Below are 14,962 nucleotides of genomic sequence, written 5' to 3'. Positions count from 1 at the left end.
GTTACCTGTGTCCCTGCCATCTCTGTAGGAAAAAAGGTTGACCCTGAGAGTCTCAATCAGGTCTGTTTTGTCTTCAGAAATGATGCTGAAATTCAGGGGAAGCACAGCAACATTGTACCCAAAGTGATTTGTCATGTTTATATAGTGTGACGTCCTATCATATTGAGATCACAGTGGAATTTGTCAAGTTTTCCAAACATAGTTTAGCTTAGTAATAAATGTCATAGTCATGAACTATAGTCTGTATCAAGGCCAAAATATTTTTCTCTGCTACTCTGTGTGTTTGTGTCTTCTCCACTCCATGCTTATGTTTTATTTAATTTCATTATATATATTTTTTTTTCTATTACAGTTTAGCATAATGCATATTATATCCAATGTTGAGGCTGTTGATTTTTACTCAGAATGCTAAAATGTCAAAATTCTTGCATATTACTCATTGAGATCGGTGTACATGTCTAACCCATGGTACAGTGTTTTTTTTTTATCTCCCCAGTCCTTGCAGGCGACATTAAATACCCGAGTGCACATTTATAGTTACGAGAACAAGCTTTCCTGTGAAATTGCTTATTGAGCAGCAGTAGATCTCAGCAGAAAGTTTTTTTCCCTCTCTGTCTCTAAAGTAAACAGCTTTGGACATGCCCCTTGTAACGCAGTTGGCAGCACAGAGAATTAAAATTCCAACATCAGTGCATCACTGTGCCGAGGCAAACAGTAGACAAGGTGAAGAGAGTACGATAATGAATGTGAAAACACATCAGATTCAGATCGGCTCATTTCGGCTGTCCGTGTTTAGATGGGAAAAGGGAGCTGGTTTGCAGTGGCTTCAAAAAGGAAACGGGAACCTTTTTGAAAATGAAGGACCCTCCATATTGTCTCGTGTGCATCTTCCTAACAACATTGCTTTACCAGTTTGTGTCCCCTTCACCAATTTACACACCAAAGAGCTTCCCATCCGTTACTTGCACTAAAATGGCCATCTAATAAGCATCCAAAAGCAGTAAAATAAAAGGCATGCTTCATGAAAACAGTGGAAGATTGATAGCTTGCTTTATTCAGCCACACTTTGGATGGGCAGTAACAGATGGCTGTGTCAGCAGCTTTGAAATTATGAGCATCTCTTCCATTTTGTGTGTGCGCTATTTAGCTGGAAAACTGTTTTTAAAAAATAAAAATGAAAATCCATCACAATAATCATTAAAAAAAAAAAGGCTGTTATATTCTCAATACATTTTCTTCAGTGAAAACCTTGCAACAATGTTTATTTGTTGTCTTAAAAAAACACTTTAATAATAGAGGCTTCCAAAAAGGCTTCAAATAGGGTAAATAGAATTATTCATGTGGATGTATTCTTGTTTTATTCCTTGACACCTTCCCATCTGAAAGCAGTTTCCCCAGTTTATTCCCCCAGTATATTATAAAGACTGCTGAGATGTGTAAGGAGTTACAGATTGTCCTCTTTCTGATTGTGAGTACAATTGGAGGCTCTGATATGCGTTTCTTGGTTTATTTATGCATGTATGTACGCATTTATTTATTTCCCCACTTTGTTTTGTGTGTGAAATTCTCTTTAGTGGTTTTACGATAGAAGGCCCCAAAAATAACGTTTCAAACTCCCTATGCACTAGTGAATAAATAGTTGAAAGGCAACACAACCCAAAACCTGACTTTGCTTTGATGTCAAATAGCAAGTGCAGTTCCCTCATGGATATTTAATTAATTAATGCTAAGTGAACCATGATTGAATTTGCATCACATTCTCATGTGTGCAACGATTTCCCTGAACAGATGAACTCTCGGACCAGAGCTCGGGCCCAGAAACTCCAGCCAGTGGGTCGTCCCGGCAGGGCAACGGAGACGCTATCGACGAAGGCAAAAAGGACAAGAAGAAGAAAGCGAAGGAGAAGAAAGCGAAAGAGAAGGTGAAAAACAAAGGAAAAGACAAGGAGCGGAAGAAGATGGAGGATATTGAAGAACAGGACAAGAAAACCAAAAAGAAAGGCTTTGGAGCAATGCTGAGGTATTTGCTTTTTTCTTCTTCTTCTTCCCCACTCTTTTGTGAGCGCTGGCTTCGTGAGTTCAGGCCTGGTTTGGTGGTTTTATGGTTAGGCAGATTAGAGCACGGGGGAATTACATCATTGCTAAAAGAATATCTGTATCTTAGCCTATAACCTGTGTTAGTTTATGGGGATGTGGTGACTGACCCTGCAGATGTACAAGAGCAAATAAACGAAGCTCTAAAATAGCATGTAATGGGCTCTTGTAACTTTTGAGTAGTAGAAGAAACATGAAAGTATATAATGGACTCTTGCAAGTTTTTTTTTTTTTTTACCGCCGTCCCCAGTGCAACTTCAGTGTTTGTTGTGCTGCATCACAGAAGCCCAATGAAAAATTTAAACCTTGTTAAATAGGCCAGCCAGTCACTAATGTGCAGTGCACGGCTCCATCACAGAGAAGCCCTCTGCCTCAGGTCGGTTTTATTGTTGTTCCTGTCAGATAATTGTGTTTGTTTTTTACTATGTATTATTGCAACGTTTTGTCCCTCATCTTTTGTCCCGTGTCGGAACCTAAATTCAGCTTCAGCGTATGTTGTGACACACTAAGATTTGGATTATACCAGTAGGGTATAGCATCTGCTTGCCCAAGTTGGTAAATATTTCATTAGAAAGGACGTTTTGGATGATTGGATCTGCAAATCAGGCCGTATAAGTCCCATCAGGTTAGACCTGACGGGCAATTACTTTTTTAATTGTTTTAATTTGGCTGGATGCTCCGTTTCACACAACCCTGTTCTGAAATGGGTTTCATGGCGCAGTAGGGCAACTGTTGTAAATATCTAGCCCCGGCGTTTCAGCTTGCTATCCTGCAGAGAGAGCATTTTGCACAGCGAAGAGTACCAGCAGGCCTAGAGAATAATGTACATTTTATTTCTGACACACATTTTAGCCTCTTAGAGAGACTTCCCAAAGCTCCTACTGAATTACTGAATCTCAGTGACTTCAATCCTCCTTTGACATTTTTATAGTCAATTCCAAAGCACGTTTTGAGGAAGACTTTGCTTAAGATTGCTTATCTGCTGCTGGGACAATATTCTGACTGTGTTAAATAAGGTCACTTTTTCTTCCCTCCCCTTTCCTTTTTTCCTCTCCTTCCTTAAAACTCTTGACCTTTAAGAGCTTTCTCATATATAACCTTTTATGGCCTGTCTGCTCTTATGTTCACAACAGCAGATTAAATATGTGAGAGCTGCCTATTGGAAATCTGTGAAACTTAGTTTTAATTAGCAAAAATAACCAAATATCAGTTCTGTCAGCTTTGACTAATTAATTGGCAGTTAATTAAAAGCAGAACACATGGGATATTTCTATCGGTATTTAATATATAGTAAACATTGATTCCTCATGGTCATCTTGAATAAAGTGCTAGAGTGGCTCTCACTTTGATGGGGATAATAGTGCTCGGGTTAGAGAGGAAGACTGAATCTCTCTGGGCTGAAAACTGTAAATCTCTGTATTTTACATACACTTTTTGCTTTTACATTAATGCACAGAGTATAACAATCATTGCTAAAATATTACCACTATACATTTTATATTTAAACCGTGCATTTGACAAACTATTCTCATTTTTCCCATGCCTTGTATTTTACATTTATTACTTTCCATATTTATTTATTACTTGTAATCTACAGTATTATCGGTGTACAACCTTCAAGCAAGGATTTACTTTTCTTTAAAGTGCTTAAGAGTCCACATGAGTTAAAGCCACCTAGTGAAAACATGCCATCCACTATTAAAAGCTACATGAAACATAGGTGTGAGTATTATGAATAGGTAGTTGAATTTGTGCAGTTAAAGAGTACGTGGACAGGGCACTCTGTTTTAAAAAGATTAGCTTCAACATGCAGGTCTTCAGTGTCTCCTCTCTCAGTGCTATATATTAATTCTGCATGGCCCCTCTTCTATGCGTAGGATTTCGTTGAGATGTTGGTTGATTGGCAGTGTATGCATTTGTGCATATATGTATTTTTAGCTTTTATTTGTATATTTTTATTTTCTGCTTTCCTCCTACCTAACCTTTATTTATTTATTTCCCTTTTCCATGTCACGCCTGCAGTCTTTTATGTTGTCATCTTCCAGGTCTTTTTTCATCTATCTATCTCGTATATATATATATATATATATATATATATATATATATATATATATATATAATGTACATTTGTGGTTTTGCGGAGATAAGCAGTCATTACAGAAGTTGCCAGTGTACTCTTGGCAACTAATGTGAAGGTTATTGAAGACTCAATCTTATTTGAGCTGCAATTAAAAAGAAATAGCCAGCACATTAGGGATTAGTAGGGAACTGGGACAAGTTGATGATTTACATTGACTGTTCATTATATTCATATCTAGCCAGTGAAGAAACAGACATTTCCTTTTTCTTTTAGTGACAAGGCCTCACTTAGGTTGTTAAGAGGATCACTTTCTCTGTAATATGCACTGTGCTGAATGGGCACTTTATTAGGTCTTCCCTTACAGAGACATTTGCCATAGCCATAACATTCATTTAGTTTGTATGTGGAAACTGGACACTTTCTCAATAGTCCACAGCATCTTCTTTCTACCAACTTTGGTGATGTAGTAACATTTGTTAGTTGTCATATTTCTAAAAGATTGGTGATTTGTTTGTTGTTTTGGCACCAACACCTTTGTTATTATTCTAAAATGCATGTCCTACGCATTTAATAATGTGCAGGGATCGCAGGCAATTCCTTCAGCTGGTACATGCAGATGTGAAGTCATATCCAGATCAATTTACTAGGCAGCTGATTGGAGCAAGTGTCATACCTGGCTATAAAAGACATCTGGTGGAACAGTCTTGATCAGGGGGATTATTATAGTAATGTGGAGAAAAAAAAAAAAAAAAAAACATTTTCAGTTTTTCCTAGCGATAAGTCTTCCATTTAATGCGAACAACATTTCCATCACCAGATACAGACAAAATAAAAAGATCTGTGCCCACTGAGTGCTGTTGAGAAGCAGATGGAAAGAAAAGGAGGCTTTTAAAAGGCATAACTTTGAACTGCCACCATTTCATGTTGCCTGTTACACAACCACTCTGGAGTCAACACTGAAGAGAGTCCAGTCCAAGAGGCATTCACAGTTGTAGAAGAGCATTTCTCTAGGTACAAAAAAACTCACTACCCTTTGATCGCACCAACCAATGGTACAGGGGTGGAGGGCACAGTCATTAATGCATGTTTGGCAGCATTTCAAGTGAGAAAGCTGCAAAACAGCGCTCTAATCACCCTGCTGTCATATCACTGGAGTATTGTCTATAAAGCAAAAACATTCCCTAGACAAGTTACTCATGTGCAACTTTCTTAACCTGGCACACAGAAGTTCAACTAATTTTAGTGTCTCTGACTGTCTAGCAAAACACAGAGGTGTCAGTCTTGGAATTTATGAAGGCATGCCGTATCTTTGTGGCAGATATGTTTATTAATATAGGAAAATGTGGTCTTTCAGGGTGATTGCATCTTTTTATACACAATCACACCCCTATCAGCCAGGTCTATATTTTTCAATATACAGTAAAATCGTTTACTTGCTCTGTGCAGCTGCCTGCCTCTGATTGTGTTGAGAAATATGCAGTCAAACTCTTTATATCCTCTAGTCTATGGGAACATGATGATCTGATATTAACCGTGAATGGAAATGCTGTATTTATTTAAAGCTCTTTTACGAAAAACAAGCATGTGAAATAGGCATGGCACTATGGGTTCCAATTATTCGATTTTCTTTTTTCTTTTTTTTCTTTTCTTTTTCCTTTCTCCCCATTTTACACACCAGCTGCTATTCAAGCGCTGCCTAGAGCACCTCAAACTTGAGTCATTTCTTTCTAATTTAGTAGCTGAACCAGGCATTGCAGTTTATCATGGTCAATGTATTATGTGGAGACGGGTGCGTGGGATTAGATGGCTGGTGAAAGACACATTTGCATCAAGAGCAGTGACAGGTTTACACACAGACAGATTGGAGACGAAATGAGACGGACCCATTCCAAAGTCTATATTTCCCTGGCCCAGATGTCTCCCATGTCGCGTAGCGCTATATTATTTAGGTGCAAAGCAATTAGGTGGCAAAGCAATTACAGAGCAGCCTGATGAGGTCTTCCCGGTTCTTTTATAGTTACACAATGCACAGGGGTCCGGTCTGGGTCTCAGACTTTGCCACCCACGTCCCGGTGTATTCATGTGCTTGGCTGATCCTACTGGGGGAGTGATAGGAAAACGCTTCGGGGGATTTGCTGCAGTTCAGGGCTTCAGCACCAGTCACGGGCACACGTTCAAAGCAGATGGGGAACATGCCCAGCACCAGCCGTTCTCAGTGCACCATCTGCATATCAGAAGCATCAGTTTTCAGTAGTTAACAACCTGGTGCAAAGTCCAAAATAATGAGTCAAGCGATTCCTTCCTCCCTAAAACTTTTCAAAGGGATCCGCTTATTCACTGATATGATGTTCAGTGTTTGTGTGAGACGGAGAGAAAGAGACAGAGACACAGAGACAGACAGTTTTGCCTAACGGAGGGCTGAATGTCCTGCACTGGGGTGGGTTACACTCACGTACCAGAACAGGGCCATGATTCTAGGGCTAATTTCTACCTCATGTGACATTTCTCTCTCTTAATTTGTTCACTCGATAAGTGCCCATCTGAATACATATTGTGTTGTGAAAAGAAAGTGTACCTCTCTGCCCTTTATTTGTTGTCATTCCCCCCTCTTACGATTCTCATTTTGAGGCACCTTTGCAGCTGTTGACCGATAATAGGCTTTGCATTCTCAAGAGGCGTTATTACATCTTTTAATATGAATTCCAGAAGCGATGAGCAGGACGGTTCGAAAGGTACATATATTTTCATCACGTAAACACCCTCTTGTCATTTGTCCTATCTTTTGAATAATAGCAGAACTCATATTCAGATATCTCCAACATTTTCATTAGAAAAAATAAAAATAAATCTGTTTTATCAAGCGGATCAGAGTTGCATGTTTACGTGGTGTGCAGATTTCAAATGACACCGTAAAAGGTGGCTTCATAGAATGTAAATATGTGTTTAATGTATACTGGCATTGCCTTTACTACAACATTACCACTTAGTCACAATATTAAATTCAAATACGGTCTCATAGGTTAGTTTTATGTATTTAGCTTATTTCATGTGTTCCTCAGGTTCAAATACCATTTTGATTGCATATAATCCTGTCCTGGTAATGCTATATCCTATATGGCAGATGGTATGAATACTGTACCTTAACATGCTGTTGGCAAGTTAGGTAGGGTTTCAGTGTTGGGTTAGAGCAACTTCAGGACCTTGGTTGGCTGTGAAGGAAATGGTCTTAGATCTGTCATGCTGTGTAGCTTAGCTTCCCAATACACTTCCAACACACAGTTATCCTTTGAACAATCTTCCTCAAACATAAATGGACCGAGTTAGTCAGTTAATTCACCACTTTGAGCTAATGTCTTCTTTTTGTTGTTGTTAATTCCCCGACTTTCCTATTTATAAAAATGTAAATGTAAGGTAATCAACCATAATTGAATTTAATTTGACTTGATTACAGTTTTTCGGCTTTGCAGTTGCATTGCAAACTAGACTCAATGAAACAAGCAGCACCGGTTCTTGCTTGTTATAAAATGCTAAATTGCATATGATACTGAAGCGGAACCAATTCCAACCAGTTCTTTTTTTCGACTTTTTGGTTTATTTCTTTTAAAATCAAACATAAATGGGTTTTTTAGTTTTGTTTTGTGAGAGTAAATAAATGTGTGGCATTTTGTTTCACTTTTCTTATAAATGGTCTGGGCTTCGACAAAATAAGAGAGATTGCTTCTGATACCAAAACCAATTAGAATCCCTCATAATGAAACGTTTAGCTAATTGTTATCTTCATCAACAAGTGTGCGCGTCCGTTTTTTGGCAGTAGACGAATGACGCCTGAGTTGCTGGAGAAGTTGCCTGCAACAGCCTGTCGCACTGCTAGCCGCCTGCCGTGCCCCAAGCAAAATACGAGCATCTCTTAGAAGCATAATTATTATATTAGAGAGACAGATAAGGAGCCATATTTTTCAAATGTTTGGGCTCCTTTTATTCAGAAGATTGAACTTTGCAGGGTAATATTCTTATTTTCTATTTTTCTTTTTTTCTTAGATCCGTGCCAGCGAGATACTATTATTTAGACTTAATTTAAAAGGGGGGAAATGGTGTTCTATTACATACTGTACAGAAACACTCCTTTCATAAATAAAAACACATTATCAATATAAATACACAGATAAACAGCACAATTTCCTGTGAAAGTCTAATTATAACCGTGATGAAAAACACTTTGGAGGCCAGCTTGTTATGAATCCATTACGCCTTGAACTTCTTAGCAGGTCTGAGTTGTTTTTCACTCTGTAATGTCATGATGGATGTGTGGAAGGACAGTAAGGTGTCTCTTCTCCTGTGTTAAGGGGAAAACCCCACACTATCAGTATTGCAGCAGTTTGTTTTAATGCAGATAATAACTACACCTTGTGCATGATCAAATCTTTCAGGGGAAGCTGTGTCAGTACGTTCAAATGCAGAAAATAATCGATTGTTTTATTGTATTCCTATGCAAGGACTCACACAACAGTGAATAATATCGCTGTTCAGGGAAAACAAAAAAACAAAAAAGGCTTCTCTGATTTGACAGGGGGTCCAAAACCATCTTTTCTTTGGAGACCCTTTCCATGGTTTAGACCTTCAGGCTGCTTGGGTGCATGTGTTACAGCACCTTGCAAGCTTGCTGAGGCTTGGTTTTTTTCCTAGTTCTGCTTGTGATTGTCACCAAGTATCCCTGTTATTTTCTAATTGCCTGCAGATTTTAAGTGTGTTGCTTCTGGAGTACTAAAAAAAAAACATGAATATTCCTATTCCTAAAGCTGTGATCAGGTTGGATTAAACATTTTAGCAGTCGTATCTTATGTGATTGATTTCCACACCAAGGTTTCACCAACATGTTAATTGGGCTGGAAATACAAGCTGCTGTTGCACATGGGATTGAGCCACTACATGCATTGCAAGCTGCGCACACTTTCTAATAGATCAAGACCAGGTGCTTCATACCTGTTGCATTATTGTGAGTAAATTTGCATTGACCAATATGAAGTTGAGGTAATCTGCTCCGTCTGACGGTCAATTGAGACATATTTCTAGGCCTGTTTATTTATTTATTTATTTTTAGATTTTCTCTTTGCCCAAGGTGTGTGGAAACTTCTGTTACAGTACAAGAGTGTCTTTATCATAGACCGTTTTATTAATATAATGTTTGATTTTAAATTGGTTTTGTGTTTTGGTTAAATAAAGAAAAACCAAGCCCAGATTTCTGGAGCAGCCTCTCAAACGCACAGTTTCTAACCCGAGACCGACTTAGACGATTGCGGACAGGCTAAAACGGCACAATATCAATTTTACACTTAATGCCTGATACACAAATATCAAAGAGCTCTCTGCATAAACAGTGTGGTCGCTGCCTCTGAAATTCACACTGACAGTCAACAGGGAGTGATCAGCAAGCCTATTTAACAGGCTGACACATCAGAGTTCTATTAAAGTATTAGACAAAAGACAAATGGGGGGGAAGACAGAAAGAAGGGGAAAAAAAGAGTTTCCCAGACATAAGGTTCTGGGGGGGGTTCCAGCTTGCATTTGACTTCAGGGGGATATAAAAAATCATTACAAAAGGCATTTTCTAGCTGCAGGCTCTCCCTAGGTAACTGATAGCAGGGCTGGGGAGGAGTCTGTCATTCCCTTCTTGTGTATGTTAATAGACTCTAAATGGAGCTTTAGCCGGGGCTGAGGAAGAGGTACAGATGGTGCTGCTTAAAAATTCTCTTTTAGTTAGAGGCCCTACTGCCACCGTGGACTGGCGGTGATGGAACAGACTGGCTGGAGAAAATGCGCCTTTGCTGTACCTGCCGAGGAACCTCTCTTTAAAGCACATTCAGCCCCCCCCCACCCCATCCCATCTTTTTCTTTTATTGGAACCACAGTGATATGGTATCCCAGAAGGCACGCATTAACCCCTAACCCGTGAGATCACATCCCTTCCATCCAGAACACGACACGCAACAGGAATGTTACTTTTTTACAGAAGAGGTGTGGAGCTTTATCCAATGGTAGTCATTCTGTTATAATTTTAGCCTCATCTTGGTCTGTAATTTCTACGTGCTTCCCTTGGTAACGGTTTAAGTATATGTTTTTTAATTGTTAGAGAGCCCACCCTGGAAGGTGACCACTCTGCTAGACTACATTATGAGGAAATGTGAATCGGTGAACCAGAAACTGAAAAACCGATTCAGGGCTGCAGTCAGTTGAGGTCTACCCCGTTCACACTTGAGATTTAGGCCGGCACTCATATGTGAACGGGGTCATAGATTTAGGCCGGCCCTGGGTCAAAACTAGTCCCGCTTTTCGACCCAGCCTAAATCTTTCGACCCGGCCTAATGCTGGCCTGAATGTATATGTGAACGCGCCAAGCCCTTGGCCGTGTGAAAAGCGTCAGCGTGTGACGCAACTCAAGCCCCGCCCCCAGAGTGCGTGTCTGAGAGACGCGGAATAAACAGAATAAACACAGAATAAACACGGGCACCGTCACAGCTGCACCGCTGCAGGATACACAGTATTGTCTCTATATTGTTTGAATGTCATATCGATCTATAGCCTTAAATGTACTGTTACATTTTTCTAGCTCACATCTTTATATATATTATAAAAGTCTAGGCTAAGTAATGAGTTATAATGTAAACAGTTCAAACTACTCGGTCGATTAAAATAAAAGTGTGTGTAGCTGGTAAACATGCTATTGTTTGTTCTTGTACTAAGTATGATTGAAGTCTGAAATTTAACAGTATGCATTTTACACGTGGAAATTGCATTGTGAAATTGTGAAAGGGAACATAACTTTATTAATTATCCGAATTTTGCATTAAAACGATATAAATTTAACCGAAGCAGGTTTCCATTCAAATCAGTGCATTTTAATATGAGACCAGCTGTTTACTATCCAATCTGAAATGCAGTTATATTGAAAAAAACAAACTGCAGGAAGAGTCCAGTGCTGCTGTCTGAGGATGTAACTATAGACGCATCACAGAGGCTGCTTTCGATGCATACGATTGCTTACCAATGCACACGATTGTTTGTGATTGAATGTGGATGTCCTAATAAAGGTGCTTCGCTTTCGGGTGAATTGTATAACAGCACTTTTAGACTTGCAGAACCGAAGATAGACATTTGAAAAGGGAAATATATGAATTAGATTCCCCATTGAACCAGCACATTTTTAATTATTTTAGAAAGCTTCGGCTGCAAACGGTTCAGATTACTTTCAAATAAAATATAGAACTGAATAATAGCCAATCGATATTCGTAGGTTGTGATTATAAATACATCGCATACACCTGTAAGCAGACCTAATGTCCTGCATCACTGGTTTGTTTGAGGAGATTTGTTTACTTCCCCGCATGCATTTCATTTAGGCCACCTTTTCGCCCGCATATGTGAACGCACTTAGGCTTCCTAAAACCGCAAGTGTGAACGGGTTGTCTGAAAAAAGCCGGCCTAAATTTGAGGCGGCCCAGGGCCGGCCTAATAAGTGTGAACAGGGTCTTTAGCTACATGCTCTGGAGTCTATACTCAACATATTTCTCTCTAAAACAGAGGGCTCTTTTTTTTTGCTTTACTGCCTAAGGCCATATAGTAGGAGTACGGTGGGGTGGACAGATCTGGTTACTGCCGTCCTCTTTCGTTTCCTTGTGAGTGAGGTGTCGTACTCCGGCTTCTAATGAGCCTGCAAACTGGGGGAAAATAGAACAAGCACAAAGCCTCTGGTGATTTCTGTTTTTCTCGAAAATGGTTTGGGATTAAACCAGCACACCTGTCATGAATTATCTGCCACCATTTCTGCTGACATGTTTCACAACAGGATAAAAGATAAGCCCCATCTTCCTGCTTATTACACATTTATTTTAACTCGATCTGTGGTGTTAGATTAAAGATTGCGATGACCTTCTAGAAAACTCCTCCATTCTTTGTTGCATTTCGGGCCTCGTTCCAATCGCCGCGGAGTGTCCTGGCAACTTACGAATGCGTGAATATCTTTTGAAGTGCAGTTAATATGAGAGGACTGAGACTTCATGGTTCATGCTTGATTCTTTTGCTGGACTGATGAAATCTGAATTTTTGGTCCTATGACTGATTTAAGATCAACAGTAATTTGAAGAAAGCATTCCTGAATAGCTATACATTAGATTTACACTTTTGGGCCATTTCTGAAAGAACGTTATTCCCATATACTATAATGTGCATAAAGTATTTTTCCTGGTACTTCTTTGATCTAAGAATAAGTCTTTAAAATCCCTGCACACCTGTGAAAGATGAACTTGTAAGAGTAGATTACGTCACTGTCTCCGCTTCCTGGGCTTGGATTCTCCTTCTGACATTGTGTTATTCCAGACTTCTACAGTTCAGTGTACAGAATGCATGAGACACTGAATTGCATCGGACTAGCCGAAGTCTTGCGCTGTAATTCAGTCCTTTTCTTCTACATCTGATCTGATGCCAGAAAAACGAGAAAAAAAAAATCCTAATCAGTCCCAGTCTCCTGGTTCTTCATGAACAAGAATATGTAAATATATACAACCAACAAGCCAACCCATTGTCAGGGATAGTTGTGTCCCTGAAGACAACAAATTGTGTTTACAGAGCATACCACACACAGTCACATGTTAGTCATGCAGTAGACATATCCAAATTCAGATTAAACATACTTTCCTTCAGTTCAAGGCTAGCAATATTGGCTGTGATGCAAAAGATGTTTTCACTCTGATATACACTCACCTAAAGGATTATTAGGAACACCTGTTCAATTTCTCATTAATGCAATTATCTAACCAACCAATCACATGGCAGTTGCTTCAATGCATTTAGGGGTGTGGTCCTGGTCAAGACAATCTCCTGAACTCCAAACTGAATGTCTGAATGGGAAAGAAAGGTGATTTAAGCAATTTTGAGCGTGGCATGGTTGTTGGTGCCAGAGGGGCCGGTCTGAGTATTTCACAATCTGCTCACTTACTGGGATTTTCACGCACAACCATTTCTAGGGTTTACAAAGAATGGTGTGAAAAGGGAAAAACATCCAGTATGCGGCAGTCCTGTGGGCGAAAATGCCTTGTTGATGCTAGAGGTCAGAGGAGAATGGGCCGATTGATTCAAGCTGATAGAAGAGCAACTTTGACTGAAATAACCACTCGTTACAACACGTACAACCTTGAGGCGGATGGGCTACAACAGCAGAAGACCCCACCGGGTACCACTCATCTCCACTACAAATAGGAAAAAGAGGCTACAATTTGCACAAGCTCACCAAAATTGGACAGTTGAAGACTGTAAAAATGTTGCCTGGTCTGATGAGTCTCGATTTCTGTTGAGACATTCAGATGGTAGAGTCAGAATTTGGCGTAAACAGAATGAGAACATGGATCCATCATGCCTTGTTACCACTGTGCAGGCTGGTGGTGGTGGTGTAATGGTGTGGGGGATGTTTTCTTGGCACACTTTAGGTCCCTTAGTGTCAATTGGGCATCGTTTAAATGCCACGGCCTACCTGAGCATTGTTTCTGACCATGTCCATCCCTTTATGACCACCATGTACCCATCCTCTGATGGCTACTTCCAGCAGGATAATGCACCATGTCACAAAGGTCGAATCATTTCAAATTGGTTTCTTGAACATGACAATGAGTTCACTGTACTAAACTGGCCCCACAGTCACCAGATCTCAACCCAATAGAGCATCTTTGGGATGTGGTGGAACGGGAGCTTCGTGCCCTGGATGTGCATCCCACAAATCTCCATCAACTGCAAGATGCTATCCTATCAATATGGGCCAACATTTCTAAATAATGCTTTCAGCACCTTGTTGAATCAATGCCACATAGAATTAAGGCAGTTCTGAAGGCGAAAGGGGGTCAAACACAGTATTCGTATGGTGTTCCTAATAATCCTTTAGGTGAGTGTATGGAATTAGAGTACTTTTTCCTTTTTTTTTTTTTTTTTTTTTTTTTTACTAGTTCAGTATAGTAAAAACAATGTAGAATTGATGCTGAACATCCATCCTGAGTCAGCATACTCCAAACACATTCTTCCTAAATGCACAGCTCCTCATTTATTTCTGGGGGAGATTGTTTCTATTCTGAAACCAGGTGTAGTAATAAAAAAAGGCTGAATGCCAAATAACATGAATCATTAATGGAATTGAAGACAAAGGAACAAATTCTACCTATGGTGGCTCTTTCTCTATTTTACCACAGGCACGTTTCTAAATGGTGCCATTTGGGAACCCTTTATGGGATAATGTATTGTACTTAAAGGTGCGCCTGACCCCTGGAAGTCTCCATCTGTCTGCCTTGAGCACAGCAACATAAAGGCATCTTGCTCCATCGACTGATCTGTGTGTCCCCGTGGCTCAGTAAATTAGGAGACATAAAGGGATTTAGTTAATTAAAAAAAAAAAAATACTGGCAATATCAGATAATACATATACATGATCTGCAGTGATATTATTCAGAGCGTCCCAGTTCTTTTAAGTAGGTCGTTAAATGTATTTTTCAGGATATGCAGTCTCATCTGAGCGGATCTTTTCTGGTATTCAAAAACGCAATACCCCTTTAGTGGATGCCGTTACTTTCTACTCAACACTGTTGGCTACTGGTTTTAGAGACCACAAATGTTGTACACTCGGAGATAGTCTGTGGATTGGATTTCCCACATTCTCATTTTACCGTGCGTGATACGTTTTATAGGCCATCTCTTATTTAAGAATTTCCATCTATTCACGATTATAATCTGATTATGTGGTCCATTTCTACAACA

General features: G+C 39.6%; 1 protein-coding gene across 1 annotated transcript in view; it reads left to right on the top strand.

Moving 5' to 3' along the window:
• Positions 1-14,962, top strand: part of LOC136711995 (partitioning defective 3 homolog B) — a 272,341-nt gene that overhangs the window by 173,034 nt on the left and 84,345 nt on the right. Inside the window, exon 18 of the mRNA XM_066688637.1 lies at positions 1,789-2,020. Within this exon, the coding sequence (XP_066544734.1) occupies positions 1,789-2,020 (232 nt within the window). The remainder of the gene's footprint in view (positions 1-1,788; positions 2,021-14,962) is intronic.

This window comes from Amia ocellicauda, chromosome 16, assembly GCF_036373705.1.
Source record: "Amia ocellicauda isolate fAmiCal2 chromosome 16, fAmiCal2.hap1, whole genome shotgun sequence".
Classification (NCBI taxonomy): domain Eukaryota; kingdom Metazoa; phylum Chordata; class Actinopteri; order Amiiformes; family Amiidae; genus Amia; species Amia ocellicauda.
Note: the sequence above shows the minus strand (reverse complement) of the source record. Positions and strands in the feature narration are given on the sequence as shown.